Source organism: Candidozyma haemuli (genome assembly GCF_002926055.2).
Source record: "Candidozyma haemuli strain B11899 chromosome Unknown B_2014730914, whole genome shotgun sequence".
In the NCBI taxonomy this organism is placed as follows: domain Eukaryota; kingdom Fungi; phylum Ascomycota; class Pichiomycetes; order Serinales; family Metschnikowiaceae; genus Candidozyma; species Candidozyma haemuli.
The window spans coordinates 1,111,414-1,137,013 of NW_020289902.1; the positions used below are offsets into that span (position 1 = coordinate 1,111,414).

Below are 25,600 nucleotides of genomic sequence, written 5' to 3' on the forward strand. Positions count from 1 at the left end.
AGGTAGACTTCGACGAAATGTCTGGAGCAGGTGACTGTGTAGCTACCATTAGACACTACGCAATACAGAGAACCCAACATAGAAACAACATCAGGCGGTTTTAGTAAGAAAAACCTGGCACATCATGTAAAGCGGAGATGTCAAAATCATCAGACCAAATTTTAGACTAAAATAGGCCAAATTGGATTTTATAGAGCAAAACAAGGTTTGCAACTTTTGCATGGAAACTCCAACCACACTAAAAAAACGCGATACTCCCCCCACTTCGCAGCCACTCCTAAAAAACCAGTAATGTGTCACTTTTACCCTTTATACTCCTTGCCGAAAAGTAGTCACACCAACGGTTCGGCAAAACTTGCGTCACGGCTTTAGTCGTTAAAAGTCTACTAATTTCGGCTACAAGTCAATTTATGCACACGATATTACACTATACTATTAAGATGATACTTTCACATATATCTTGCTCTTGGCTTGAATGTACCCCATCATAAAATCCTCACATTCACAATTGTAGGGGTCGTCACAGCCGCCAGGGCTCTTGAGTGTGACTGAGGGTAGGGAAGAGTCAGGGAAAACCAAAGAAATCTTAACGCCTTCTTTAGCACATGGCAACTTGCCTGCAAGCTTAAATAGAATCACGTCAACAAGCTCCATCAGGCTTCGGAGACGGTCTTTACGAAGCTTAAGGGCCACAATCTCCTCCAAAGACTCGCGACAAGAGATCTTGAGTTTAAGCACGTTCGCTGGATCTAGGCCAGAATCCTTCGCCAGTCTTCTAACGGAACCTTGCCTCGAAGGAGGCGAGTTCAGAGTCAGATGCATTTTCCTTTGGGCGTGGATATGTGGGGGTATTTGCCAATTGGCAGTTCTAGGGACCAGGGACAGCAGTGAAGAAGGCTTTCTGGAGCTCAATGTCCTTTCTCTCGTGTCGAGACGAATGTTTTCTTTTTGAGCAGTCATTTTGCTGGGCGGAAGCCGAAGGTCAGCCAGTGTGGTGGAGTATCTCCTTTGAGTGTCAGTTTTCTTCCGCAAATGGCTCTTCAGAGAAGACTTCACTAGGCTGGAAGCTCTTCCTAGGCCATTGGGAGCCTCCAATGGGAGAGGTGGCGTCACATATTGCGATGTTGGCCTCGATGGCCTTATGGTATTATTGTTTTCTGTCTTGGCAGCGACTGCGCTGTTCTTAGGGCTCGAGGCTTTTCTGAGTTTATGCTCTTCTTTTAGAGCTGTCGACGACGTTGGGCTGGAAGGAGCCGAGTCGAAAACCGACGAACTATCACTGTCTGAGTCGGATTCTGATGAAGTCCTCGTCGTGGGCTTATTAGTGTAGGACCCTGGCATCGACATTGTGACAGATGTTTAATTCAAAACAAGCGAAGAAGAAACCGTCGTTGTTATATTGGGAATGGACGCAAGTTATAAACAAAACCGTCTTCTTCAAAGAAAAGAAAAATTGGTACGGTTAGGAGGGTATGAAGAAAAGACGCTCTGGCGAACAAAGACAAAGAGCTAGTTAGCTTTGGATACTGGTTTTGGAACTTATTGTTCAACTTGGGCCACCGAAGCAGTGCAGGAAGAACCAGCCACTGAGAGAAGGATTTTCCTCATTTTAAGATACAAAGATAACCTTCTTTTCTTTTTATTGATATTGTGACTGAATATCCGCATGTACGGTAAAGGAGCGCTGGCGCTCAACCCCGAATAAGGTTCTCAGTAGCGCCTGTGTACAGGTTTCAAGAGACAAAGCTATGCATTACCGAGCTTCTAGGTTGGCTTTATACGCGCCATACTTCTATTAATTAATTGTTGTCGCCCAGGTGTGCACTTACCTTGGAGGTTACAATTGGGGTTTCCGACCAGTCTAGGCCCTTCTGCTATAGTTATACAACAACAAGTGGACTCTTAGTTATTTCAAGAGTCGGTCCCTGCATCCCCTCCTGTCTTTCTGATGCGTCTTGCTAGGAGCCTTCCACTCCTTGGGATCCGCGCTGGAGCATATGCTCTCGTTTATTTGCGCCCTACTGCAATGCTCACTTCCCTACCTGCAGGACACTCTCTTCAAAGCCTTCAGTGAAACGCGCATGGAAGTCTTCCCACTACCTCGATGCAAGAAAATGCACTCATAACTACCTCATAAGAGTCGCTCAGGCGTTTTGTGAGCCTCTCCGAAGAAATAGAAGCCTCATCAACGCCCAGGGGTGCTGTATTTTCCGCAGTCAAACTGCGAGATAAAGAGAGATAATATTGATAACATTCTAATGTTTCGTTGGGAATGGGTCAAGTGAGTTTTCTCCTCTTCGTTTTGGTCACCAACTCGCCTCTTGTAAATTGTTCTCTGGGGAATCAGTAAATCCATTCTCGGCCTCTCGGTCTCTTTTTGGCTCTTGCTTTGCTACAAACGATCAGGGATCCTAGCCATCTTTCACCTGCCAAATCAACAACATGTTACTTGTGCGCTTGGTTACATGCCCCTACAGAGCGATTTTCTTCTCTGGCTGGTGATCTACTTACGAGACTGATCTTCACAATTCTCTACGCTCTAATAATATTTGGGTTTATTTTGAATTCGCTAAGGTACGGATTCTACATAGACAGTGGAGATCGACGCCAATGCCCAAGCTGCATGTGACTGAGAATATTTAAAAGAGGGAATTCGTTTGCTTGTTTCTACCTGTTGTAGGTAAGAGCTTTAAAATGGTTCCCCTCCGTCGTATTCACTTTTTTCCTTTTTCATTATTTTTTATTTGATTGTATTGTCTGTGAGGGATAAGCTTTAAAGAAGAGAGTTCTGTATTGAGAACAATTGTTCGCCGAGTGAAGAATTTACTAAATAAACCGCCTGCCAAAACAACTAGTTAAGGTTTAGGCAAGCTTGTTTAGAAATGTTCTCGACGCCTCGAATAATACAAGCTTATCTATGGCGTTTACCTCGGCACAGGAAGTACCCGGTCCAATTCATTCACATTGTTCTCATATTCTTTCGTACACACTTTAAGAGCTTTTACACCTATTATAATTAGCGGGCCCGCTGAAGCCGAAGGTGTGCCTTGGGCCTTGTTTTCACGTAGTCTAGAATTGCGCTTTCATCGAGCGCTCCGTCAACGCTGATCTCGTCAAAGGGCCTGAGAGTGTAGTGGTGGATGAGCCCCGAGTCTTTATATATCTTGAACAGCAAAATATGCTTCAACGCTTGAATTGAGTGTAAGTCGCTGCGTCTGACACGTAAGACAACCTTGTCGTCATCCTCGTTGCATAGGGTAACTTTAATTCTCACGTACTCTCCTCCAACCGGTTGTTTATTTTTCGTGTCTTGTGTTATTGTGGCGGTGGATGAAGACGCAGACATGTAAGCCTCTTTGTGTTTCTTTGGCAGTAAAGGCTTAATCTGTTCCTCTTCCTCGGCTTCGAAAAGCTTGGGAGGGTATCTAGAGAAGCTCTGGTCGAAACCCATAGTTGGAGTTTTTGGTTCACAAGACAGGCTTTTGTGACGAGACGAGTTCAGCATAATTGAGTCTTCACCACTGGAGTAATGGGTTGTACTGAGACCTTGGCTTCCGATCGTAGACACAGAATCATGGCTCACATCCGAGGCCGGAGGAGTCAAAGCATCCTTTGCCTTGTCAAAACATTTCCGTGGATTTAAGTTAAGGCCGTCCGACAACTCAATTGGTTCTTGTAAAGTAGTTTCGTTCAGTGTTAAATGATTGTCGCTGTCTGTAGTTTCGGCGGATTTGGTCTCTTGAAGGTTATTCAATTCATAATTAGCATCGTCCTCTCCGTAACCTGCAAGAAGCAGTGAAAAGGTGGAGAGTGTCTGGGAGCTCTTGGATTCAGCCATGGGCGACTCCAGGGCAACCTTAGTCTCCTGCTCTGGCGTGCTTGGCATTGGGGTGACGTTTGTAGGGGACATGAAGGATGGCATCAAAGCAATCAATGATGGAGACATTGATAACTTTTGTCTATTTTTGGGGGCTGCTTTTTGTTCGACTGTCGAAGGAGGTGTGTTCTCAACGGATACACTTTTGAGGGACATGTCAGCTCTCAGCAAGGTATCCATGATGTTTACCAGATCCTTGTGTAGCATATCGTTGATCTTAGCATCTGAAAGAGAAGCATCGCCAGGATAAATCTCGATTCTCTTGAACTGTTCATCATTAATGAATTCCACGAATTCGTCGCAGCATCTAATTTTTTCTAATATCAAAAGCTGTCTCATGTACTTGCTTAGCTGGCCGGCAACCTCTAGCAAGTTCTTGACATCAGCTCTGTTGGGGGAAGCCTTCAGTGTAGCTCTTTCCATCAGGCCTCTAGGCTTGGGAAGAGAGGGAAGAGGCACAGTGCTTCCCAAGGAAGTAACAAGGGCCACGTGCAAGTTATAAAAGTCCTGGTAATATTTGCAAAGGTACATTTGCTTGCCAGAACTCATGGTAATATCCAAACGGTACAAGTACCGCATCTTCTTGTTCTGTAGCACGGTGCTTATCTTGATGCTGTTAATGAATTCTGGCTTGCGGCCCGAACGAGGTCTGTTCTCAAGTAGCCAGTCAAGGGTAATAGGATTCTGTATGTCGTTAGCAGCTATGTCAACATAGGAAGCAGGAATAAGGCCGCTGTCAGTCTTGTCAATGAACTTAACCAACAACCAGCCATTGCCAGGTCTGTGGACGAGTTTAACGTAGTCGTTTCGCCTGACACTTATTTCAACAGGCGACTCAGCATTGAAGTCGTACTTTGCTCTTAATACAATCACAGGTTCTCTAGAATGAGGCGAAAACACTGGCGATGGTTGTAGGGATTCGCTTGGAGATTTAGCATTTATAGGCGAGGAGATGGCCAATTTCTTCAAGTTCCTGGAAGATTTGTACTGCTTTGCAGCGAAAAGGCCAGTGGACATGGTGAAAGGATGGGTGTTGTGAAAGTGGATGGAGGAATGGAAATGAAGGGAAGCACCAATATATCAACAAGACTGGCTAAGAGGATCTTCGAAAAGGTACAACCAAAGGGCAAAAACCAAAACACACAAACAATGCCACCGGAGATGTGAGTTGGAGGTGAGTGGAAATGCAAACAATAAGCTGAGAATATTATTATATTCTCTTTAGGACGGTGGTTCTAAAGGAAAAAATATATAGTAGCCGGGGATGGAAAGCAAGTGGAGAATTTTTTTTTCCTTCTCTGATAGACGTGAAGGCAGAAAATGGGAAATTGTAAACAAGTGGAACCTTCCCGCTTATTAGTCTAAAGTATATGCTGGGAGAAGGAAAAAGGCCAAAGAGGTTACCTAAGAATGAAGTGCATTTAACGATGGAATGAATTTATGCGTGCAACGAAGAGAGCAAAACATTAGCTATTGTGAGGGTGCCTCGTGCATGCATATCGCCGCACGCGCCCTCCCAAAAGACCCAAGTCTCTAAACCGTGCTGGGAAGAGCTGCGTCGGCTCGCGCGACTTTCATGCTCCTCCACGCAACCACTACGTCCTCATACAGCGGTTTTTTTTCTCACCAGGCGACAGTGGGGTGATTGTTCTCCAGCTGCGGGAAGAGAAGGCTGCTTGGGGTTATTTTAAGAGGCTGGTACTTTGACGACCACTACTAACCACTGCATAGGACTTGTCTGATATAAAATGCACTATTTAAATGTGAGGGTTGTTTTGCCGACGGATGTGTCTTTTTGTTATTTTTTTTTTCTTTGGTCGAATGCTTGTCGTCTATCTTGTTTAGTGTCATTATTTGGCGCCACCACAGGCTGCTGCCTGTTGTCAATTGCAGACCCACAAGGGCCCTAATTTTGTCTATTTCTTTCATTTAGCTCGTGGCACATGAATGAAGTTCTCGTGTCTCTTTTTTTTTGGGGGGGCTTTCTTACGAGAACAGGCCTCGATGTTTTGTTTAAGGAGGAACGCATTTTTCTACTAAGCCTAGTGCGCCAACGGTGACTTCAAAGACTTTTTTGGTCCCGTCTGTATTTGTGTCTCCGACGATTGTTCGGCTTGACGGTTGTCTCTACATTCTTTTTTTTTTTTGCGTAGTATTATAGTTGTTGTAAAATTACATCGTGTTTACCGTGTCTTTGAAATAAGAAAACATTCCATCCATGGTGCGGCCGTGCTTTTGGCACATCGCATCAATGTTTTTGACATTCCGGATTCTGTCTTTCAAAAGCTAAGACATTGCCACACATATTGGCTGCTGGTAGTCGTGTTTCAGGCATGGCTAGTGCAGTAGATTAAATATTAGGTTTCGTTTGTGGTCACAAAGACACCGAAGGCGGCGAGCGATTAATTCGTGAACATCACAAAATCGACTTAGGTACGAAAAAAGGTTTAGCTCTAGCTTCCTAAAACAACAAGCATCTCAGGTTTCCGGCACCGGAGACTACCAGCAGTCCGCTTTACACAATAACCATCTCGTCACTGGTGGAACCCGTTTAGGTAACAAGCACATTTACATTCTCACAAGAACGAATGTGCTCTAGGAGGTCAACCAGGGTAGCATCCATTTCTTCGTAGGTATCGGACTGTGGCATGTTTATGTAAAGATTGTTAAAAGCAACTTTCTGGTAAATCAAGCGTTTGAACTCAGCCAAGGAAGTCACGTCTGGTTTGTTTATCCTAACAGAAAGCTTATCTTGATTCTGTGTTTTTATCTCACACTTTATTTGAGGCGTGCCAAGTTCCGGCGTGCCCTGAATCGATCGACTTTGTGTCGAAGGAGGCAGCGAAAGAATGCTTGTGTCAAATGAGTGATCCCCGGCTGAAGTTGCGAGAGAAGTTGTCCGCCCTGAATGATCAGAGCCGCTCGTGTTCCTTACAGACTTCATCCTTGCAAACGGATTACCGTTGACAGATCCGATTGACACAGGCTTAGGAGGGGGGCTTGTGTGAACCATTGTGGGGGCAGTGGCGGCCCGTTGGGGCTGTAGTGTTGTCTTCAGTCTCGTGAACGGACGATCAGGTTCTCCAGGGGGAGCCTTTCTTGTTGGGCCCTGCCGGATATCCTTCGCTGTCTTCGATCTTTGAAGATCACGAGTGGTTTTGGCGCGTTGAAGGTCGCCCTGGAACCCAACAATTTGTTGGTAATGATTATAAATGTTCCGTGACACCGGCTGTTTGGGTTGCTGCCTGTCATTTGGATTTGGAGAGGACATGGGGAACTTTTTCGCTTGGTCCTCCTCCTCTCGCTTATCCAAAACAGCATGGAGCCTTTCACTTTCGGTTCCGTTATCGATCTTCGCTTTAGAGTATATCTTCACAGATCCCGGCAATACTTTCTCGTTGATGATATCATTAGTCTCGTTCAACTGCTCTGGAACAATAAAGCCGGGTGACTTCTCGTACTTTGCGTCCAACCACTTGAGCAACGGAGGCAGAACTTGGTAATGCTTATTCGAGATAAGCAGGTTGATATACTCATCAAGGTCTTTGCAACGTTTGACAAGGAGCTCTCTAAGCTCAGAAGACTCTCTTTTGTTACTGGGGATAGGTTCCGGTAACTTGGGCAACTTCAAGAAAGAGGGTAGCTCCTGTTCCTTCGACGCCAGCAGCCACTGGTCTACATGCTCAAGGAGAGACGCATGTAAGGTATAAAAGTCCTGGTAATACCGACACAAATACGCCCTTTCTTGGGTACTATAGGTGATGTCAAGCCTGTACCAATAGCGATTGTCGTACATGAGAAAGTTGTTGATAGAAGCAGCGAGCGGGTAAGGTCTGTTGTTGATAGTGATAGGCGAGTTGTTCCTGAGAAGCTGCTTCACTTCAGCGTCGTAGAATGTAGTGTTTCCCAAAACTGTGGATGTGGAAGTGCTTGTTTCATGAAGCCACTGTAAAGTAATGGGATTGAGCGTGTCATTGACAGCAATATCCACGTAAAGACACGGCACGAGTCCTGGTGAAGTTACACGTTCAACGGACTTCACGAGCACCCAACCATTGGAGAGCTTGTCCAAGAGCTTGAGCACGTCACCCTTCTTGACAGACAATTCCGAAGAGGACTCGGCGAGAAAGTCGTACTTGGCGACAAGGATAACATTTGCCCTGAGTTTCGAATTGACATGGTCTGCCACGGAGGGGGAGGAGATCTTCAAGTTTCTGACCTGGTGGCCTAAAACTGGCATTGTTTATAACTTGGTGGAAAGTGTTTTGAGCGCTTTTGAGACAGTGGATGAGATGGTGCTTTCGCGAGACGCAATACAACGCAGGGGACGTCCAAAAGGTAGGTTGACGAAGAAAGCAAGGGAGAAAAAAACACTTGGTGGAAACGAACGACGGGAAATATGTGGCAATAAAAAAAAAGTGGTTGTAAGGATACTACGAAACACCGACGTGGGAACACCTCAATTCCCAGAAGTGGAGGGCACAATACGCGACCTTGTACGGCTGGTAAAGTACGGCAGCTTAACGACGCGGCTTGTTTATTTTAGGACCAGGTGAAACTGTGGGAGCTAATTTTGGTGGGTGAGACACGACAGGGTGGAAATGGGAATGTTTTAGATACCCATAATAAAAATTGTAGAGAAAAAAATGGCCCTTTGAAACTCAGTTTCTCATCATTAAACTTCCGTTTTCTCGGTTCTCCACGCGTTTATGCCAAGAGACATATGTCGATTTGCAGAGGTGGAGGACAAAAAACGCGGCTGATTGGGCCATTGTAGCCGAACTGGGGGTTACCCCCTAAGAAGATAATTGGAGAGATTAAGGGGCTTTCAAAGGGCTCTAAAAGTGCCATTCTTTGACAGATGCTCGTATCCTCTACACTAAAAGTAACATGGGAAAATGTGTCCAGCACGCGAACCGAGAAACCACGCTGCCGAGGCAGTTAAGGCGCCCCAGATTATATAATGCTGGACATTCTCTCGTTCTCCTTTCGGCCATTTGTGCTCCACCGAATGGAGGCAATGATCGGTATCGCTGGTAATCCGAAAGTTGGTAAAATATGTGAAGAGGAAGCAACCGTGGAAGGAAAAATTTTCTGTTGGCTCGCAGCGCCAGGGCAGTGGGCGTGCGCGAACCAGAGTTCTGGGTAACTATAGGGCTTTTGGCGGGCAGAGCGTTTTGTGTCAGTTCGTTGAAAACGTCGTCGGAAACGCCTGAAATGGTTAGATATTCGTTTTTTTGCTTTTAGTTCTTTTCGGCTAAAAGGTAGATTTTGCCCTTTTTTTTTTTTGTCATACGGCATTTTTCCGAACGGCGTCTTTCTATTCTTATACGAAGCTCCTTTTTTTTATTTTTTTTTTTTTAAGTTTGTTATCTATATATATATTCCCCTTTTAGTTTCTCCTTTTGTTTTAGTTGTTCCGATATAAATTCCCCTATTAACGTCCTAGGAATATCAATGGTATTTCGGAGTACACTTTGGAATATATTATGCCTAAAACAAGGCTTTGTTTATTCGAGAAAGCTTCTACAGAAATGTTCAAAATAGCAGGACGTGCTTCTATACGCCGCTACGACAAAGTGCAACGATCTTTTTTATTAAAAGGAAACTAGTTCATGATTTTTGATTAGTATTACTATCTTTCTCTCCAATTATCTCACCTGTGAAGGTTTAGATCTCTTCAGATTGATCTCTCTCCGACGTGCGTCAAGGCTCTTTGAGCCATAGTTAATTGAGCCCGTTGCAATTGCCTACCATGTACTTCCCAATTCCCCTATGGCTTAGCGGTTGCACTTGCTATTTTCCTTCTCTGGAAGCAAGACATAAGTACGGCGGTAGATATTCGCCTTCAGAAGGCTTTTGTCAAGTGTGCTTCTCGGGACTTCGGGCAAAACAAGGCTCAAAATTATTCTTCTTTGGCTCCACGGATAATTACGGCTTTGCCGCTTTGCGCTATGGATCCAACTTCTGGATCAACACAACAAAGCTTTTGCAATTAATTCACACATTTCATTTCAGCATCTCACCAATAGCTAATAAAGGTATTAGTAATGTAAACACACAAACTCAAGACTTCGGTCTTGTCCGAGAAAGAATATCAAAAAATAGATTGCGTAGCAATACGGGTCGTTAAGAGGAACATAACCACCATGTGGCTAGCCAGCCAAGGAAGTTAATGTTGGCATGAAGCTCAGCGGGAAAAGCGAATTCCTTTTCAAGGCACCGTATCGTATACCGCTTCGGCCCCTGGCAGAGAAAGTTCTTCTTTTTTGTTTTTCTTTTGTGATTCTTTTTCCTTCCTCCTAGCGCTCAAGCCCACTGTTGCCGGCGGCGGTCCTAAAACAGGAAAAGAAGATTGATGCATGCTGTACCTTGGAGCCCCGAAGAAGGTGCAAACATATGGGAGTCAATTTTTGGCTGAAACAAGGGCGGTAAGCTGCAGCAATTTCTTCTGCGGCATGAATGATTCCTTCGAGTGCAGAATACGAGACGTTGTTTGCTATGGCTAAATGTGAAAGCAGGTTTAGATGAAGAATGTTTCATATATCCCGAGAATATTCCGTAAGGTGTAAAATTCAAATAAGCTTTCCAATCTTTGTTGCACAAAGTACAGATACATTGACGAGTGGTTCGGCTTTCCATATCACGCTTTAGGCATCCAGGCAGCAATACAAAGTGCCTCAGACCAACACACTTACAGAAAGCAGCCAAGATTCAACACGTCCAATAAAAAAAAAGACCACAAGGGTATTTTCCTTCTGGCGCCGTTGACCACGGAAGAGCGGCAGACATGGGCCAACCTCTGTTCGTGTTTGCAGCTGACAACGCATGTTTCCACTGCGTTTTTTCCATCTTCGGGACAGAAGCGAGGCGAGGCATCATTTTCCATGGCAAACATAAGAAGGCGGCATGATCAGGGTCTCCCCGCTGCATCAGTGCTACAAAAGTGAAGGTTTTGAAGGTGCTCTTTTGAAGTCACTATTCTTGCAGAATATTTGTCCGCACCGTTACCAGTCGCTCATGATGCAATTCTCAACTTTAGCAAATAATTTTTAGTCTGTAAAATATAGCACAACTTTCTCCATCCTCCCATCAAGTAAAATTATTTACAATCCTCTCCTTCTTTGCCAATTCTTGTGTATTTTCCAAATGCTTGAGGCTCCCCTACGTGCATCGAGAGAAGACGCACAGTGGGTTATTAAGCGCTTGCATCGGTTTGAGCGCCATGTCTCCTGGACCGGAATCTCCTACCGCATTTGTTTCCAGTACCGAAGAGCGAGGAGGCATAAGCGAAGCAGCACTCTTTGGTTGTAAAAAAAAAAAAAATAGTGGTGAAATAATATACGAAGAAAATAGCTCCAACGTCGTGTCAGTATCTTGTCATCATGATATCGCGAGTAGTGGCTCGATTGAGCATGCGTCAAAACCCTTCTGGACCCCTCTCGCTGGTTTTACTTATTGGTTGCTTCAGAAGAGGTTTCCCTGCGTTCTAGAATAGTACAAAACATATTTTTGGTACTTTAACTTTGTGATCAAAACACATGAGAGGGGGGTGGTTTGGTCATGGAACACCATCTACTGATGCTTGACCCTGGTCCTTGAATGCGGTTAATTATCGTGCAACCCTTTCTCCACCTTATGATGAACTATTTTTTGACCGTAATTGACTATTTTTTTACTGACCTTAATTGTATGGCTTTTTACTGGCTCTTTTTCTACTGTCCGTTACCTCCCCGGTGAATTTTACCAGTCTCACCTTGCACGTTATTTTTTTCCTTACGTTGCTTCATTCCCCCTCCGGCAATGTCATTCGGCAGCTGAAAGAGACTATTATCACGATTTGTAACGTTGAATTGCTCGATGGAAAGCTCCCAAAAGGGGCCATTAATGGACTAAATCGAGTAAAGGTGTTTCATCTAGAAATGCCCCACTGGTGCTCACCTTTCTCGCCATATCGCCACCAACATCTCTAGGTGTGGATCTAATGGTGGCAAAGAGAATGAACAAAACTACTTCAGCCCCGAATAAAACAAAGACCAAAATTAATCTACCTTCAAAAGAAAACGCTGTACGGCTGGGAGAAAAAATGACAGCATGGCAAGACGTATGGCTTCAAAAATATTATTTTCGCTATGACACAACATCTTTTGCTGGTTTCTGTTTCGGCCATCTTCTACGATCTCCTAGGGGCCAGCAAATACTGATGATAAAAAATTCCTAGTAACCATACGATGAAGCATCCGCTGATTCCAACAACAAGGATGTTGAATTAACTAATTTCGTTTCACATAGGTGATGCACGTAAAATTAGGTTTCTAGCGGACTCATGCCCAACTTGCTCTCGCATTAATATAAATACCCCTGTCCTCTCATCAGTCCCCAACAACAATACACATTTTCACTACAACCAGTCTTCAAGACCCAAAAAAAAACTTTATTGGCTAGGCCCAATAGCTCGAAATTACTTAAGCAATAATTCCACCAAACTTTTACGGCGCACCCCAATTGTTCAACTCGTGAAAAAACAAGGTTAAACGCAACCGTATTCCCCTCCTCAGAACATCCACGCAAGGTTTCTTTGACCAACATCCACCAGGGTCAAGAAAGAAAATAAAAAGAGCTAATCCTTCCAGACTCGCCAAACAGTACTTTGCAGCTTGTCGCATCATCAACGGCCCGCTAAGAAGTTCGAGACATCATCTGAAACAACCCAAAAAAAAATAAAAAGCCGACTTTCTTGTCGAAAACAGATCATCCAGCACACGCCGGCTCCGAAACAGACCGCTTCTGCCTATAGTGAAAGCCCATCGTCGCTCTTCAGGCCATTTTCCTGCTTTCGTGCTTCGCTTTTCGTCTGCCTGTCGCGTAGTGATAAAAGCCTCCCCAGTGGCTTATTGTACTGTCCTGCGCCACCTGTACCGCTTGTTCGCCTGTACCTTAACAGCTTGCGTACCCGTCTGGAGCCGTCTCTAGTGCCGTGCCAATAATCAGCCAGTCTAAGCCCTTTCAACGAGGAAGTTTAGGCCAGTCAGAGCGAAAAATAAAAAAAAAGGCGCCTGTCAGTATCGGCTCTCACATTAGCTGCACAGTGCTAAAGTAAGGTTTCCCTGCCGTGCAGCTGCTGCAAAAGCTCCTACCGTCCTTTGTTCTGACCTCAAAGCCCAGCGTCTTTGTCAACGTACGTTCTGATCGTACAGCCTGGCCCCATTTTTTTTTTTTTTTTTTTTTATTTGCTGCATTACCCTTTTATTTTTTTTTTTTTTTTTACCTCGTTAGGGGCACTTCACAGTCACTTGAGGCGCTTTCCATTTTTGTCAGCTGCTGGTAGCTAGCATTATTTGGCAGGCCTCATTCATTTTATCGGACTGAAAAAGGCTTCCCCCCCTTGGCCTTTCTTGTTCCCGCGTGTGGCTCAATAATCACATTCTGTACCATTTAAGTGGTGGTATTCGCTTACCTCGCATCCTCACCACTTTTTGCAAGGGTCCTTCCCCCATACTTTACTGGGTTTTCCCCTTATTCAATTAGGGTCTATTATTTTTTTCGTCAAGGGTATTTCAATTACCTCATCTATTAACTTCCAGTATCCTCCTTGATCTGTCCGCTCATTATCTGCTGCATCATTCGCTTTGCACCGTCCACCATCCACACTCACTTATGACCTCCTTCTTCAATTCACCAGCATCAAAGCCCTCCATTCTAGACGGCATCGATTCAATTAATTTCGACTTCCTTGACACCCCCGAGGCTTTCTCATTTGCAAGCACCCCGTTGGAATTGGCTGCGAAAATCTCCTATCATCAATCTTTCGCTTACCAACCTCAGATGGATCCCCACAAGCAAGACATGTTCAGGGCTTACAACCCTGATTTTGAGGAACTACCCCCTGATACCCACATGCAAGTATCTGAACCTATGCATCGTCAGCTTCATGCCCAATTGCTTCGACAGAATGCTTCTGACATTCTGGGTCAATGCGCACCTCCCATCGATACCTTCGGAGCAACAGTATCAGAGCTGTGTATCATTCCAGAATTTGTTAGCAATCCTGTCGACTGTTCATTTATGGAGCTGAGTTTCACAGACTCTCATGTTGACTATGACCCTTTCCCTGTGCTTGATAACGGCCTGTTTCGTGGACAAGCGCTCCAACAGCTGCTCCAGCAGCCAGTCCCAAGAAAGCCCGAACCACCCCAGCGACAGCAAATCCATTCCACTCCCTCATCAACAGCACTGTCAATCTTAACGCCAGTATCTTCGGTCGCTGATGATACTTGGGCACAATATCCCGCATTTGCAGCCAGTATGGGCCATTTTGCAACCGCACCTACTCCATTACGGCAACCACAGGGACCACCAGCCCCTCCATATGGGCCTGGTGCCCGAAAGCCTTTCAAAAATACTACACGTTCTTTTGCTCGTACCCCTGAGCTGCCAATGTGTCTCATCAATCATCAGTATCTCAACAGCGCTGCTCCAAATAAAGCAGAGGTCGCCCTCAGTTGGGCGTCCTTGCCTCAGTCCCGAAGAAGACTAGCTGCCAATTCGCCTTACACTTCAAGTGCCTCTCTGACGTCTACGGCGCCGGCGTCGTCTCGTTCTGCTCTGATGCTTCTGACCCACACGGAAACACGGAAAGAGACAGCCGTGGCGCCACCAGCACCAGCACCACCAGCACCACCAGCACCGGCTCCACCGAAACGGCCACAACGGCACCAAAAGCTTATTCAAGAGCAGACTAAGGAGCCTGAGCCCGTGCCCAAGAAGAAGCACAAGAGACGTCATACCCAAAATCGATCGCGTCTGGGGTGCTGGATCTGTCGCATCAAGCATCTTAAATGCGACGAGACAAGGCCAGTTTGCAACCACTGCAAGCGTTTTGGCGTGGCTTGTGACTACAATCCTGAACGGCCCGCCTACGTGTTTGACCGGAGCCTAAGACGTAAGAAGCTAGACGAGCTAGCTGCGCAACGGCGCAGAAAAAGACGCTGAATGCTAGAGGCATGTAAATAGAATTGACGAGATAATGTTGCATGATAATTTACCTGAGCTGTAGGACTTCTGATAAACAGACATATTTTTTGCTCGTGGGATACCAGTAGAGTCTGGCTTGGCTTCTTGACGATGCAAAAGTATTGCCACTTCTCCCAAGGCTAAAAGTTAAAAGTTAGAATCCTCGTAATTTGACCACAATAGAACGTGAGTTCATTCCCAGGTCAAAATTAGAATTTTTCACACTTACTTGCGCTCACCAGTATTTCTTCCATTAGTCCTTAGCGCTGCCCGCCCATCTCCTCAATCTCCTCAAGACCCTTGTTATGTCAATGGGATCAGCCACCTTTGTCCCTATAGCTTTAGAAAACGATTATCCCCTTGAATAAGTCTATTGTGTGCTCTGTCTATGCCCTCGCGTTTGCACCTATTGTTCGAGATTAGGCTTGCCTCGAGACAATGCCTCGCATGGTGTAGATGCCGTAACTACCGATGAAGCTTAGCTGAAAAATTCTCATCTAATACTTATTGGGATATTTGCCCGCCATCCCGGCCTGAGCCTCGTTTAACAAGGTACGATAAGAACTCTTTTGGGCACAGCTGGAGCTTGCCGTTCAATTGTTTAACGATGCCGTGCATCGCTCTGAACAGTCTCACCATGACAATACGTTATCTTCGGAGGTTTCTCCTTTTCTCCACATGCTTTATGACATAATTAACGGTGCTATAGCACTACTGCGAACCGTTAATTCCGCTGGTTGGCTTAGTTGTCGGAGACTTCATGTTAGATTTCCCTATATGCTTTTTAGGCATCTTGGAGCCACAACCTATTGTGAAGTGGGTTACTAACCTCTGTACCATCACCCTGTTCATCTATTGTCGGTAGTCAAGATGAGCCAGCATATTATTCCCATTCTGCAGCTTGGATGCGTTTGCGGATAACAAATTCAGAAACAGGGCCAGTGTACTGTTCAGGCTCTGCTGAGTTTTCTTCGGCCTCGGCAGACCCACCTCTTTTCCGGAACTCGACCATTGATATATGATCACCATCGAAACCAATCCATGGTCCATACAACGGATCTCTGAGATAAGGATGGGTGTAGTCTGTGAATTGTTCTCTCTCTTCATCAACTGTAGACACCTTCCTGCGGTGTCTGATTGCTCCTGCGCTATAAGATATAGAATAGTCGCCATCCAAAAGAGCAGAAGTTTCTGTAGGCAGTAATACGTCATCCGAACATGGCGTAGGATACCCTGTCATGTGTTCAGGCTCTGGTACTTGTACTTGTGGAGGTTTTCTAGCAGTGAGGCTATCACTGCTAGCATTCAAGCCACCATCGAAGGAGAAGTTACGCAAAGAGTTGGCAACGACCAGCAGGGAGTCATCATTGAACTCCTTGTCAAAATTGTGAGGGCTTTGAATTGCTCTTAGCGCAATGAAATCATGTAAAGGCACATAGAACTTCTCGAAATTCCACCAAACGAGAAGGGTCACAATAAATAAGGGGGTACAGAGCACAGACAACAAAATTGCTCCCTCCAAGGCTAATGTACCACACATAAATAGTTGAAATATCAAAAGACCGAACATCAACCTCCTAAATATCATGGGCCAAACTTTTCCCGTTGAATGAGGTGGGTGCACGAAGCTGTAAATAAGCTGATACTTATAGACGAAATGGCCCAAAAGGAAATATACTAGTCCGCAGGCAACGATCTTGGTAGACACAACCGAATAAATAAGAATTATGATGAAAATTAAGATATGTTGTGGTAGTTGAATACCGAAGTCAAACACTGGCGGAGTGAAATAAAAGAACCGATAATCCCGAGGGGTCTTAAGGAACATGTCTCTTAACAAAAAGAGTTTGCCCACAATATTGAGTATGAAGAAATCACCCACCTGAAGAAGACGAACAGGAAACATTGCCAATCCTTGCAAAAGAATCAAGTCAGCGTAAAATAATGATAGCTTTTTGAGTGAGCTTGCCAATTGAGATGCAAATTTCGTGGTATCCCCAATTGAGGTGAAGAAATCCCACAATGTTCCAGTGATGGTGAACACAACGAACAAAATGAAAAAGACGAAAAAGAAGTTCTTCAGCAAAGCAGAAAGCTCTACTTCACTCGATGACGCGTACCCCTGATGGCGAGAAAGATAATTGTAGAAATATGGGATGAGGACGTTAATCATGGAAAACAACATTGGAGGCAAAATACCAGTAACGAAGGTACTGAGCCATTTGGACTCGGCAATCTTGTGTCCTAAAGCAGGCCAGACCTTTGTAATAGTCTTTACATCGATCAAAGTAGACAAAGACGTGACCAAGAAGAAGATAACGGAGTAACTGAGAATGATGAAGAATGTCACCATGTAAGATTTGAACGCCTTCTCATAACGCGAAAGCTTCAAATTCCTCCATTCAATGTCTTTGGCGGCCGGCGCCATGGAGACCATTAATTTGTACACCCTCGGATCCAAGACGGTCTGGGCTGCCATTTGGGCAGAAGCAACTGAATCCATTGTAATAAAAGCTGAAGGCATGATTGAAAATTCCAGGTCATCATCTATGGGTATAGTGGATGTCCTTGGGTCATACTTGTTCTGTAAATCCAGAATCTTCTTGTCCACTGATATGAGCTTCGCAGCGAGCGTATCGATTTTCTCTTTAAGATGACTCTTTCTTGATGAAGATGCAATAGGGAGTTCTGGAGCATGCTCTGGAATCACACGAGGTACTTTACTTTGATTGTAAAGATCGATGTTCAAACCAAAATACCGAGAGTACAATTGCTCAAGTCTTGAGATCAATTCGTTACGCTCATCGAAAAGCTTCTCCAAGGGCGACCAGTCATATATCAACTTCACATCAACCACATGGCCAATTCCCAAGCCCTCAATGAAGTGCTTGAGGCGCACAGGATCATTCTGTCTAATCAACTTTTTCGGTATTCCATCAAGTTTTATAGTACGATCAGTGATCGAGTCCTGGGACGCAAGATACTTCTGACGTGTCTTAATTACCGCTGTTGTAAAATCAAAAAGTTTCACATAAACAATGGTTGAAAAAATCCACGTAAACAAGGGGTATACCCAGAGATAGCTTGGAAAATCATCGTCCATGTGAGAACCAGCATCCAGCTGAAACATATTCAACATAATGTTGTCTTTATCATAGCTTCCAGTGAAGATGTAACGGACTGGACTGAGCACTAACACACCCCAGAAGGCAAGGAGCAGAAAGATGTATATGCCCATTTTGAAGAACGTGAGCACAACGTACGCGTCTAAGCCCAGACACTCGAGAACATCTGTCTCTGTAATAGACCATACCGAGAATACCCATAAGAATAAGTCATTCGGTAAGGATTTCTCTCGGATCAGGCTCTTTCGTAGCGTTCTGACGGCGTACATGTGAGGCCACTTTCGTCTCAAGAAACAGAAAAGCAAGAACATGGATGATCCGATCGCTAAAGAAAGCACTAGCTGGGTCTTAAAGACTCGCAGCTGACTTGGACCATAGATCTGGTTATCGTCGTCGGCCATTTATGGGACTTCACTGGCTTTGTTTGAGGAGGAGTGACGTTACTTCAGGGTGTTGATTTGATGTAGACGAGCGTGCCAGACAGTGCAGGAGGTTGCTGCAAATTGGGGTATCTGGACTTCCAACACCTGAGATAAAAACATACCTAGCATAGCAAATGAGGTGAAATTTGGAATTTTGGAAATGATGCTTTCCTTGGAAGGTTTTTTGTTTCTGTAATAAGGAAGCTTTGAAGCATGGTTGGATGAGGCCCTCAAGATTAAGCGAGAATGCAGTGCAGATCGAGCTGTCAAGCCCAGTATACTCCTTGGCAACCGAGAAAGGTTCTTGGTTTGGGTTAATTCGTACCTAAAAAAGTGTCTATTAAGCCATACTATGTTTGCTAGTGTTTGTTGTTGGATAAAGATAGCATCGTAGGCTGGAGCCTATCAGCCGCATGTGACCATGTGAGAAGGGCAAAGATGATAAGATACCAGGTAGCTCTACACCCGTGGAAATTGCATGTAACAGTTCCACTGGAAGCGGGTAGGATATTATTTCAATTCTTGTCTCCTTGGAATAATACCCAATATACCTGGATAGGGCGTTTCATCTCAACAAGGTAGTCTGATCCGGCAGAAGGCCCCAAAAAAGTTGTTGATGTCTACCTACACCTTTACCAAAACTACACTTTGGCTGCAACGAGTCTAACCAGCTGTCACTGTGTTACGTAACGGTACCCAGAGCTGCCCGGGGGTCTACTTCTACACCCTAAGTATAAAATAAATCGATATAATATAAAAGTGACAGGATTCTAAAGCTCCAGTGTTGCTGTCACACCACACATGGATCAAAAAAGGCGAAAGCGACAGCGTAGCGAAGCTATCTATCTCTTTCTAGGAAGAATTGGAACGGCTGGAGTCGCAACAGCTATCCTGGCTGCCAAAAGGGCATCCTGCGAAGAAGGCTTGGAGGAGCCAGCGACCTTTGAAGAACGATTCAACAAGTTCTTCTTGGAGTGACAACCATAAACGCGAGCATGGTAATCGCAATGAACGGGACAGTGATTGGAACTAACAGTTGTGCTGGGGCTGATGGAGCTCTTGGAGGAACGAGAACTCTTGGGGCTGAGAGAACTCTTGGGACTGGGGGAGCTCCTGGCGCGGCTAACTCTGGGGAAGACAGAGACCAGCTTAGCCAAAGGAAGTTTTGCCAACGGCACTTTGTTAGTAGCTTCACGCTTTGCAGGTGAAGGACGGGAAGGTGAAGCGTTCAATTTCTGGGGCGCCTTAGCAACAACTGGGACGGTCGTCTTGGGGGCCACGCTTCTCAACCTTCTCAACTCACTGTTTCTCTTTATCTCTTCTGCATTTTTTTTCCACAAAGCTTCAAGAGCGGCTTGAGACACTCTAAGACGGGCACGAAGAGAGAAGATGGAATGCTGCGTTTGTCTGACACGCTCCTTCTGCTGGAGTTCGTCTTGGAAACGCACAGCGGTCTCTCCTTTTTGTTGGTCCAACTCCTTTTGGACCTGTTCGAAGGCAGCGGCACGAACACGAGAAAAGAGAGCACCTACCAGGCGCTCGTATTGGATATCATGAAGACGTTGTTCCTCAAGCTTAAGGTTCTTGAGCGTTTCTTTCTTCTGGCGACGGTAGTTTCTGTCCTCGCGCCAGTTTTCTCTGAGCCTGGAGGCACGAGATTTCAAGCGGCTAGAAAGGCGACCGATGGCCTTGAATGCACGAACAACCCTTCTACCGCCCGCGGCAGAGGAGTCGGTTGGCTCATCGAGAAGCTCTTCTGATTCAGACTCGTCTTCAGAAGTGTAATTGATATCGTCATCAAGCTCGTGCTCGAACTCGGGTTCGACCTGCAAGGCACCAACAGAGTAAGGTGCTACAGAACCCTTGACGTCAAGAGCACTGAGTGCGACGGAGGCCTGAACCATAGGAGCTTCAGGCTCTGGGCTCTTGGCGGCTTCCCACTCGGGGCTCTCAACTTTGGCGTATTCGAAATCCTTGACAGCGCCAAGGTTTCCGGTCTCTTCGACAATCGGCTCGAAGAAACCCAAATCGACTTTAGCAAATGTGTGTTCTGCTTCAACTTCAACGGCAGACTCCTCCGTAGGAATCTCTGGTACCCCACCGGCACCGAGAGTATCCCAGTGTTTAGAGAAAGTTTCTCTAGGTTGCGCCTTCTGGCGACTTGAATTGCAATGAACCTGGTAGGCGATCTCCTTGACAAGCTCGGAGAGTTCGCAGTTAGGGTCTTTCTCGAGGGCACGCTGGTAGGCCTCGAAGAGGGACACTTCGTCATTTCCCTCACAAAGTTTGCCGACTTCAGCAATACGGTCGCAAGCCCAGTCGGGAACTGGTGTGGCCGCCAACAGCATGAATTGCTTGGAGAGGCGAGCAGGAAGGGTGCTTCTCCTTTGTCTCTGGAAGGCGGCGGTCAAGAAGTCCTCGCCCTGCTGAAGACGGTCAGCCATGGTGGCTGCATGAGCATGATGAGGCATACTCTGGTAAACGTTCCCTTCGTAGGAAGCGCCGCCGAGTCCCATAACCTTGAGCAGCATAGCTCTGCTCTTCATGGGCGAGTGGGCGGTAGGCAAAGAGAGAAGTTCGCTCGACACTTGAGGTTTGGTCGAGCCAGAAACACCGAAGATGTCAGTCAACAGTTGCTTCTTTTCTTGACTGATGAACGCGGCGGAAGCCCGCATGCGGTCGTCGGCCTCGATGTTGATTTTCTCCGAAGTGGAGTGGGTGAAGGTGGTGTTGGCAGGCTTCAATTCGCTGCCGTGGTAGAAGGAGGACTTCAATGGGTCCTCGTCAGAAGATGGAAACAACACGGGAATTGTGGCGGCGACGTCGTCGGTCGTCGAAAGGCTGAAACTCTTGAACACGGATGGTACTCTGAGTCTCATTTTGGTCTGGTGTTGCTGGTGGTAAGGAAGAAAAGGGAAGAAAGAAGAAAAGAGAATCTGGGGCACAAACCCACCATACTAGTAGACTGCGTTTCGCAGCCATTTATTATATACAGTACGCAGCTGTCAAACATATGGACCACTTGACAATCTGTAGGCTGCTAGGGGGGTTGCAATCACTATTCAAATCGTTCTTGTTGCTACATCGAGAAGTCTCTTGACTTAAATTGCTTCCTGGATTGTCTATTGGATTTTTCGACTCATGTGTAGCCTGAAAGCTTCTCACACGTATGCATGATGTCTAACCAGTACCCCCTGCGGCGAAGATCTCAAGCCACACATTTAGCTCGGTAAGTCTTACAAATTAACCTTTTTCCTTAAAATGGTCAAGTTGTCCGCTGCTGCCTTCATTGAGACAAACCCAGACGTATCAAAAGCGTTATTCAACGCTACCGCTACCATTGACGAGTCGAAGCTCGAGAAGAACGAGATTCTTATCACCGCTTTGGCCCTTCCTATCAATCCTTCGGACATTTTCCAGGTTCAAGGGTCATACAAGACTCCAATCTTGAAACAAAAGCTTGGAAATGATCCTGACGAGGCTGAGGTTGCAGTCGGTGGAAACGAAGGCTTGTTTCGTATCACTGCTGTGGGCTCCCAGGATTTGGGCTACGCCGTGGGAGACTGGGTTATACTTAAGTTAACCAGCTTCGGTACTTGGCGTTCCCATGCCATCGTCAGAGTGACAGAAGATAACAAAGATCCTTTGATTGTGGTGCTGGGTGACTCTGGAAAGATCTCAATTGATGACGCCTCCACTATCTCGACTAATCCCTCCACTGCGTATCAGTTGATCAACAACTACATCAAGGACTGGAATGCTGGTGAATGGATTATTACCAATGCCGGCAATTCCTTTGTCAGTAAGTATCTCTTCCAGCTCGCGAGGTATTATAAGCTCAACACTTTGGCAATCATCAGAAAGAAACTGGAAGAACACTTTAAGGACACTGCGAATGAGCTCTTAAGTTTGGGTGCCACCAAAGTTATCAGCGACAAAGAGTTTGAAGAGAGCAGCTTTGTCACCGAGAAACTCCCTCAAATAGTGGGTAACGATCCCATTAGGCTTGCATTGGATTCTTTGGGTGGCCCAACAACTCCCAACTTGGTAGCGTCCCTCTCTCCTGACAACTACTTTGTTAACTACGGTGGCCTTGCTGGCGGCTTTGTTTCGTTTGACCCTAGGGTTCAATTGGCCAAAAACGTTACTCTCAAGAGCTACTGGTTAACAAGAAACACTAGAAATAACCCCCAGTCTAAGGTGGAAACCGTGAAGGCCTTGATTAAGTTGTTCGAAGAGGGCGTCTTTGGGCCTGTGAAGTACAACAAGGTACCATTCAAAGCTGGTGATAATCTTCGTGATATTTTTGTCCAGGCAATTCAAAATTCATCCACCGGCAAGCAAGTTGTTACGTTCGAAGAACATTTTCCATGATCTTACTACTTTATGGAAGCTTTGGCCAACAAGAACCTGTCACAGTGCGATTCTAGTTTGTATTTTAATGAACTCATCCGTAGTGTCTAAAACGTACATGGTATCATGAACCTCACAAGCCTGACTTCTGCTAGTAATCCTGACTCGTACCAAGTTTCCGCAGCCAGTCACAAGAATGACTTTTCAAAGCAGCTGAGGAGCTAAGAGGCAACTATGTTGTTACTACTCGACACGAAGTAATCCGTTTCATGCTAACTACACTTCCTCCTTCCATTTACGCGAAAAGCGCATTAGTGTATACCTCTATGGGCAACGTTATGACATGACAAATATTGAGCTATTTTTATAGCCGTCCAAACAACATGAAAAGAGCAACACATGTTTTGAACTCATGATGTGATGATTTTCGGTAGCAAACTAATGTCAAGCAGATACCTGTAACATCTTTTATTTTTTCCGCAAGTAGCCCAGAGCATATCTCGGTCCCTGGCTATTCGAGGCCGCGGTGCTCTGTACACAGTGGAAAAAAATCAACGAAAATCTCAAGTCACCTACCACTCCCTCTCCAACGTACCCAGCATGTCTGACATTTACGTGGTTGTTCATCTCGAAACCACGTGGGATGCCTCTCCCCATCAGCATCAACAGCAGCGCCATTCACCCTCTGAGCTTCGCAGCCTCCTGTGGTGTATTGTGGACGCTGATCTGTTGGAGCAGCTGAAGCCGGAGTGTCTCCATGTGGGTGTAGATGGTGACAATACAGCTTTACCATTCAAAGATGCTATCGCAGCATTTGATAAAAGTGTTTCGGAGGCCGTTCGGCTGAAAGACTTTTCATTCATCACTACAGACATGCATAATTTGAGAGTTTCCTTGCCCCGAGAGGCTAGAGACAGACAAGTGGTGCTACCCGTGTATTTGCAACACCCTCGCGTCTTTGATTTGTTTAATGAATACCTGAAATGGCAGCTGACTCACCCAGAGGCTTTGAGCTATCCCTCGTCATATCTCAGTAATTTGGTCACGGCGTTGGCGGTTGACGTGCCAGAAAACTGGGCCTCAGATGACTCTGATGTACCTTTGGTTGATATCCATGCTCGCGTGTTAGCCCAGCTAGCCCGGAAATCTTTACCGGTCGACGAGCATCCCACTGTGCTTACGAAGCCCTACGATACTGCTCATGATGCTAAAGTTTTCTTGGCTGAACGTTCAAAGATCTTGTACTTATCTAACTTGCCATCTGATACGACGCAGTCAGAATTGGAACTGTGGTTTACACAGTATGGCGGGAGACCTATCGCGTTCTGGACACTTAAGAATGCTGAGGGCGAAGGCAAATCGCAAAGCAAGTCTAAAGGCATCTGTGGCTTCGCAGTGTTTGCCAAGCATGAAGAGGCAGCACAGTCCTTGTTCATGAACGGTCGCGTTCTCAACGACAGAGTTGTTGAGGTTCAAGCATCCTCAACCCGAGTTCTTGACAAAGCAGCTGATTTATTGACCCCATTCCCTCTGTCGAAGAATCGTCCTCGTCCCGGTGACTGGACCTGTCCATCCTGCGGCTTCTCCAACTTCCAAAGAAGGATCGCATGTTTCCGCTGTCTGTTCCCTGCGACTAGTGCAGTTGCCATTCAGGAGCAAATGTATCCTGGAGCGATTGATTCGACCAGTATCCAGGCTCCGCAAAGACGTCTCAAACATGATGATAAAGTCTCACAGCCTGCTTACAATGCATATAACGATTACTACTCTGGCTCACAGGTGAAAAACAATAACTATAATTACGGAGGAAATTTTAGTCATGGCCATATGGCTATGAATACCGGTGGGGGGACTGGAAATTCTAACAACGGGGGCCATCGGATGCACTACGGTAATAGTGTTCCGTTCCGTGCTGGTGACTGGAAATGTACAAATGAAAACTGCCAGTACCATAATTTTGCTAAAAATCTGTGCTGTTTGAAATGCGGCCGGGCGAAACCAGCCTCGGCGAACTCTGGTCACAACCACCATAATAACCATCATAACGGACATCATAACAACCAAGGTCATTCTAACAATCAGCACCACCATGGCCATCAAAATCACCATAATAGCAACAATCATGGAACTGGTGCTAGTCATAATAACCATAATGCTGCTGCTGCCGCTGCTGCCGCTGCTGCTGCAGGGTCCATTCATTCCGTCAACACTACTGCCGCTGCAATCGCGGCCGCTACAGCCAGCGGTCAGCCTTTAAATCTCAGTAACAGTTTCTTGGGACTTCAGCAACCTCAACCTCATCTGACAAGGCAAGGGCAAGGATCTCATGGTTCTCAATCATCTTCTTCTTCACCCATCCAGAATGGTGGGCTTTATTCGAACATATCCCATTTGCAGCAACTCCAGTACCCACAGAAACTGGGACTGCTGAACCAACATAGCCAAGACCACCTTGGTCAAGGTGCAGCTCACTTGCCACAGCATTTGGCTTTTTTGCAAGGACAGTCGGCATCCCCACATATTCAGGGCCAGCAACGTCAAAAGTCCAACCTGTCTGGTAGCTCCCCGGGCCTTTATGTACAAGGTTCGAGTTATCAATACAAGGGTCAGCAACACCCAGATGATGGCTTACTTAATGGTTCCGGGATCAGTTTACTTGGAAATCAAATCAATTCATTGAATCTAAACGATCAATGAACGGGAAGGTTTATTATCTGTTTTTCTTTTTTTTATTTTAATTATCAAGAGGGGAAAGGTTGTCGAGGTCGGTGAGATTTTCAACCCGGTTTACTAACATGCGCCAGAGCCGC

At 45.7% G+C, this 25,600-nt stretch overlaps 8 protein-coding genes across 8 annotated transcripts; 3 read left to right on the forward strand and 5 right to left on the reverse strand. All coding sequences in view use genetic code 12, as the record gives it.

Moving 5' to 3' along the window:
* Positions 1 to 435: 435 nt before the first annotated feature.
* CXQ85_001327 (uncharacterized protein) lies at positions 436 to 1,347 on the reverse strand (the record flags this gene model as incomplete). Its single annotated transcript, XM_025485042.1, has 1 exon — positions 436 to 1,347. The coding sequence occupies one exon, from the start codon at positions 1,345 to 1,347 to the stop codon at positions 436 to 438; it is 912 nt and encodes a 303-aa protein (XP_025339973.1).
* A 1,669-nt stretch (positions 1,348 to 3,016) lies between these two features.
* On the reverse strand, positions 3,017 to 4,894 carry CXQ85_001328 (uncharacterized protein; the record flags this gene model as incomplete). Its single annotated transcript, XM_025485043.1, has 1 exon — positions 3,017 to 4,894. The coding sequence occupies one exon, from the start codon at positions 4,892 to 4,894 to the stop codon at positions 3,017 to 3,019; it is 1,878 nt and encodes a 625-aa protein (XP_025339974.1).
* A 1,534-nt stretch (positions 4,895 to 6,428) lies between these two features.
* Positions 6,429 to 8,117, reverse strand: CXQ85_001329 (uncharacterized protein; the record flags this gene model as incomplete). Its single annotated transcript, XM_025485044.1, has 1 exon — positions 6,429 to 8,117. One exon carries the CDS (start codon positions 8,115 to 8,117, stop codon positions 6,429 to 6,431), a length of 1,689 nt encoding a protein of 562 aa, XP_025339975.1.
* A 5,585-nt stretch (positions 8,118 to 13,702) lies between these two features.
* UME6 (Zn(II)2Cys6 transcription factor UME6) lies at positions 13,703 to 14,869 on the forward strand (the record flags this gene model as incomplete). Its single annotated transcript, XM_025485045.1, has 1 exon — positions 13,703 to 14,869. The coding sequence occupies one exon, from the start codon at positions 13,703 to 13,705 to the stop codon at positions 14,867 to 14,869; it is 1,167 nt and encodes a 388-aa protein (XP_025339976.1).
* Positions 14,870 to 15,773: 904 nt separating this feature from the next.
* Positions 15,774 to 18,416, reverse strand: CXQ85_001331 (uncharacterized protein; the record flags this gene model as incomplete). The annotated part of the gene is made up of 1 exon (XM_025485046.1): positions 15,774 to 18,416. One exon carries the CDS (start codon positions 18,414 to 18,416, stop codon positions 15,774 to 15,776), a length of 2,643 nt encoding a protein of 880 aa, XP_025339977.1.
* An 863-nt stretch (positions 18,417 to 19,279) lies between these two features.
* CXQ85_001332 (uncharacterized protein) lies at positions 19,280 to 21,316 on the reverse strand (the record flags this gene model as incomplete). Its single annotated transcript, XM_025485047.1, has 1 exon — positions 19,280 to 21,316. The coding sequence occupies one exon, from the start codon at positions 21,314 to 21,316 to the stop codon at positions 19,280 to 19,282; it is 2,037 nt and encodes a 678-aa protein (XP_025339978.1).
* Positions 21,317 to 21,698: 382 nt separating this feature from the next.
* On the forward strand, positions 21,699 to 22,811 carry MRF1 (Mrf1p; the record flags this gene model as incomplete). Its single annotated transcript, XM_025485048.1, has 1 exon — positions 21,699 to 22,811. The coding sequence occupies one exon, from the start codon at positions 21,699 to 21,701 to the stop codon at positions 22,809 to 22,811; it is 1,113 nt and encodes a 370-aa protein (XP_025339979.1).
* Positions 22,812 to 23,390: 579 nt separating this feature from the next.
* On the forward strand, positions 23,391 to 25,487 carry NRP1 (Nrp1p; the record flags this gene model as incomplete). Its single annotated transcript, XM_025485049.1, has 1 exon — positions 23,391 to 25,487. One exon carries the CDS (start codon positions 23,391 to 23,393, stop codon positions 25,485 to 25,487), a length of 2,097 nt encoding a protein of 698 aa, XP_025339980.1.
* Between the last annotated feature and the right edge of the window lie 113 nt (positions 25,488 to 25,600).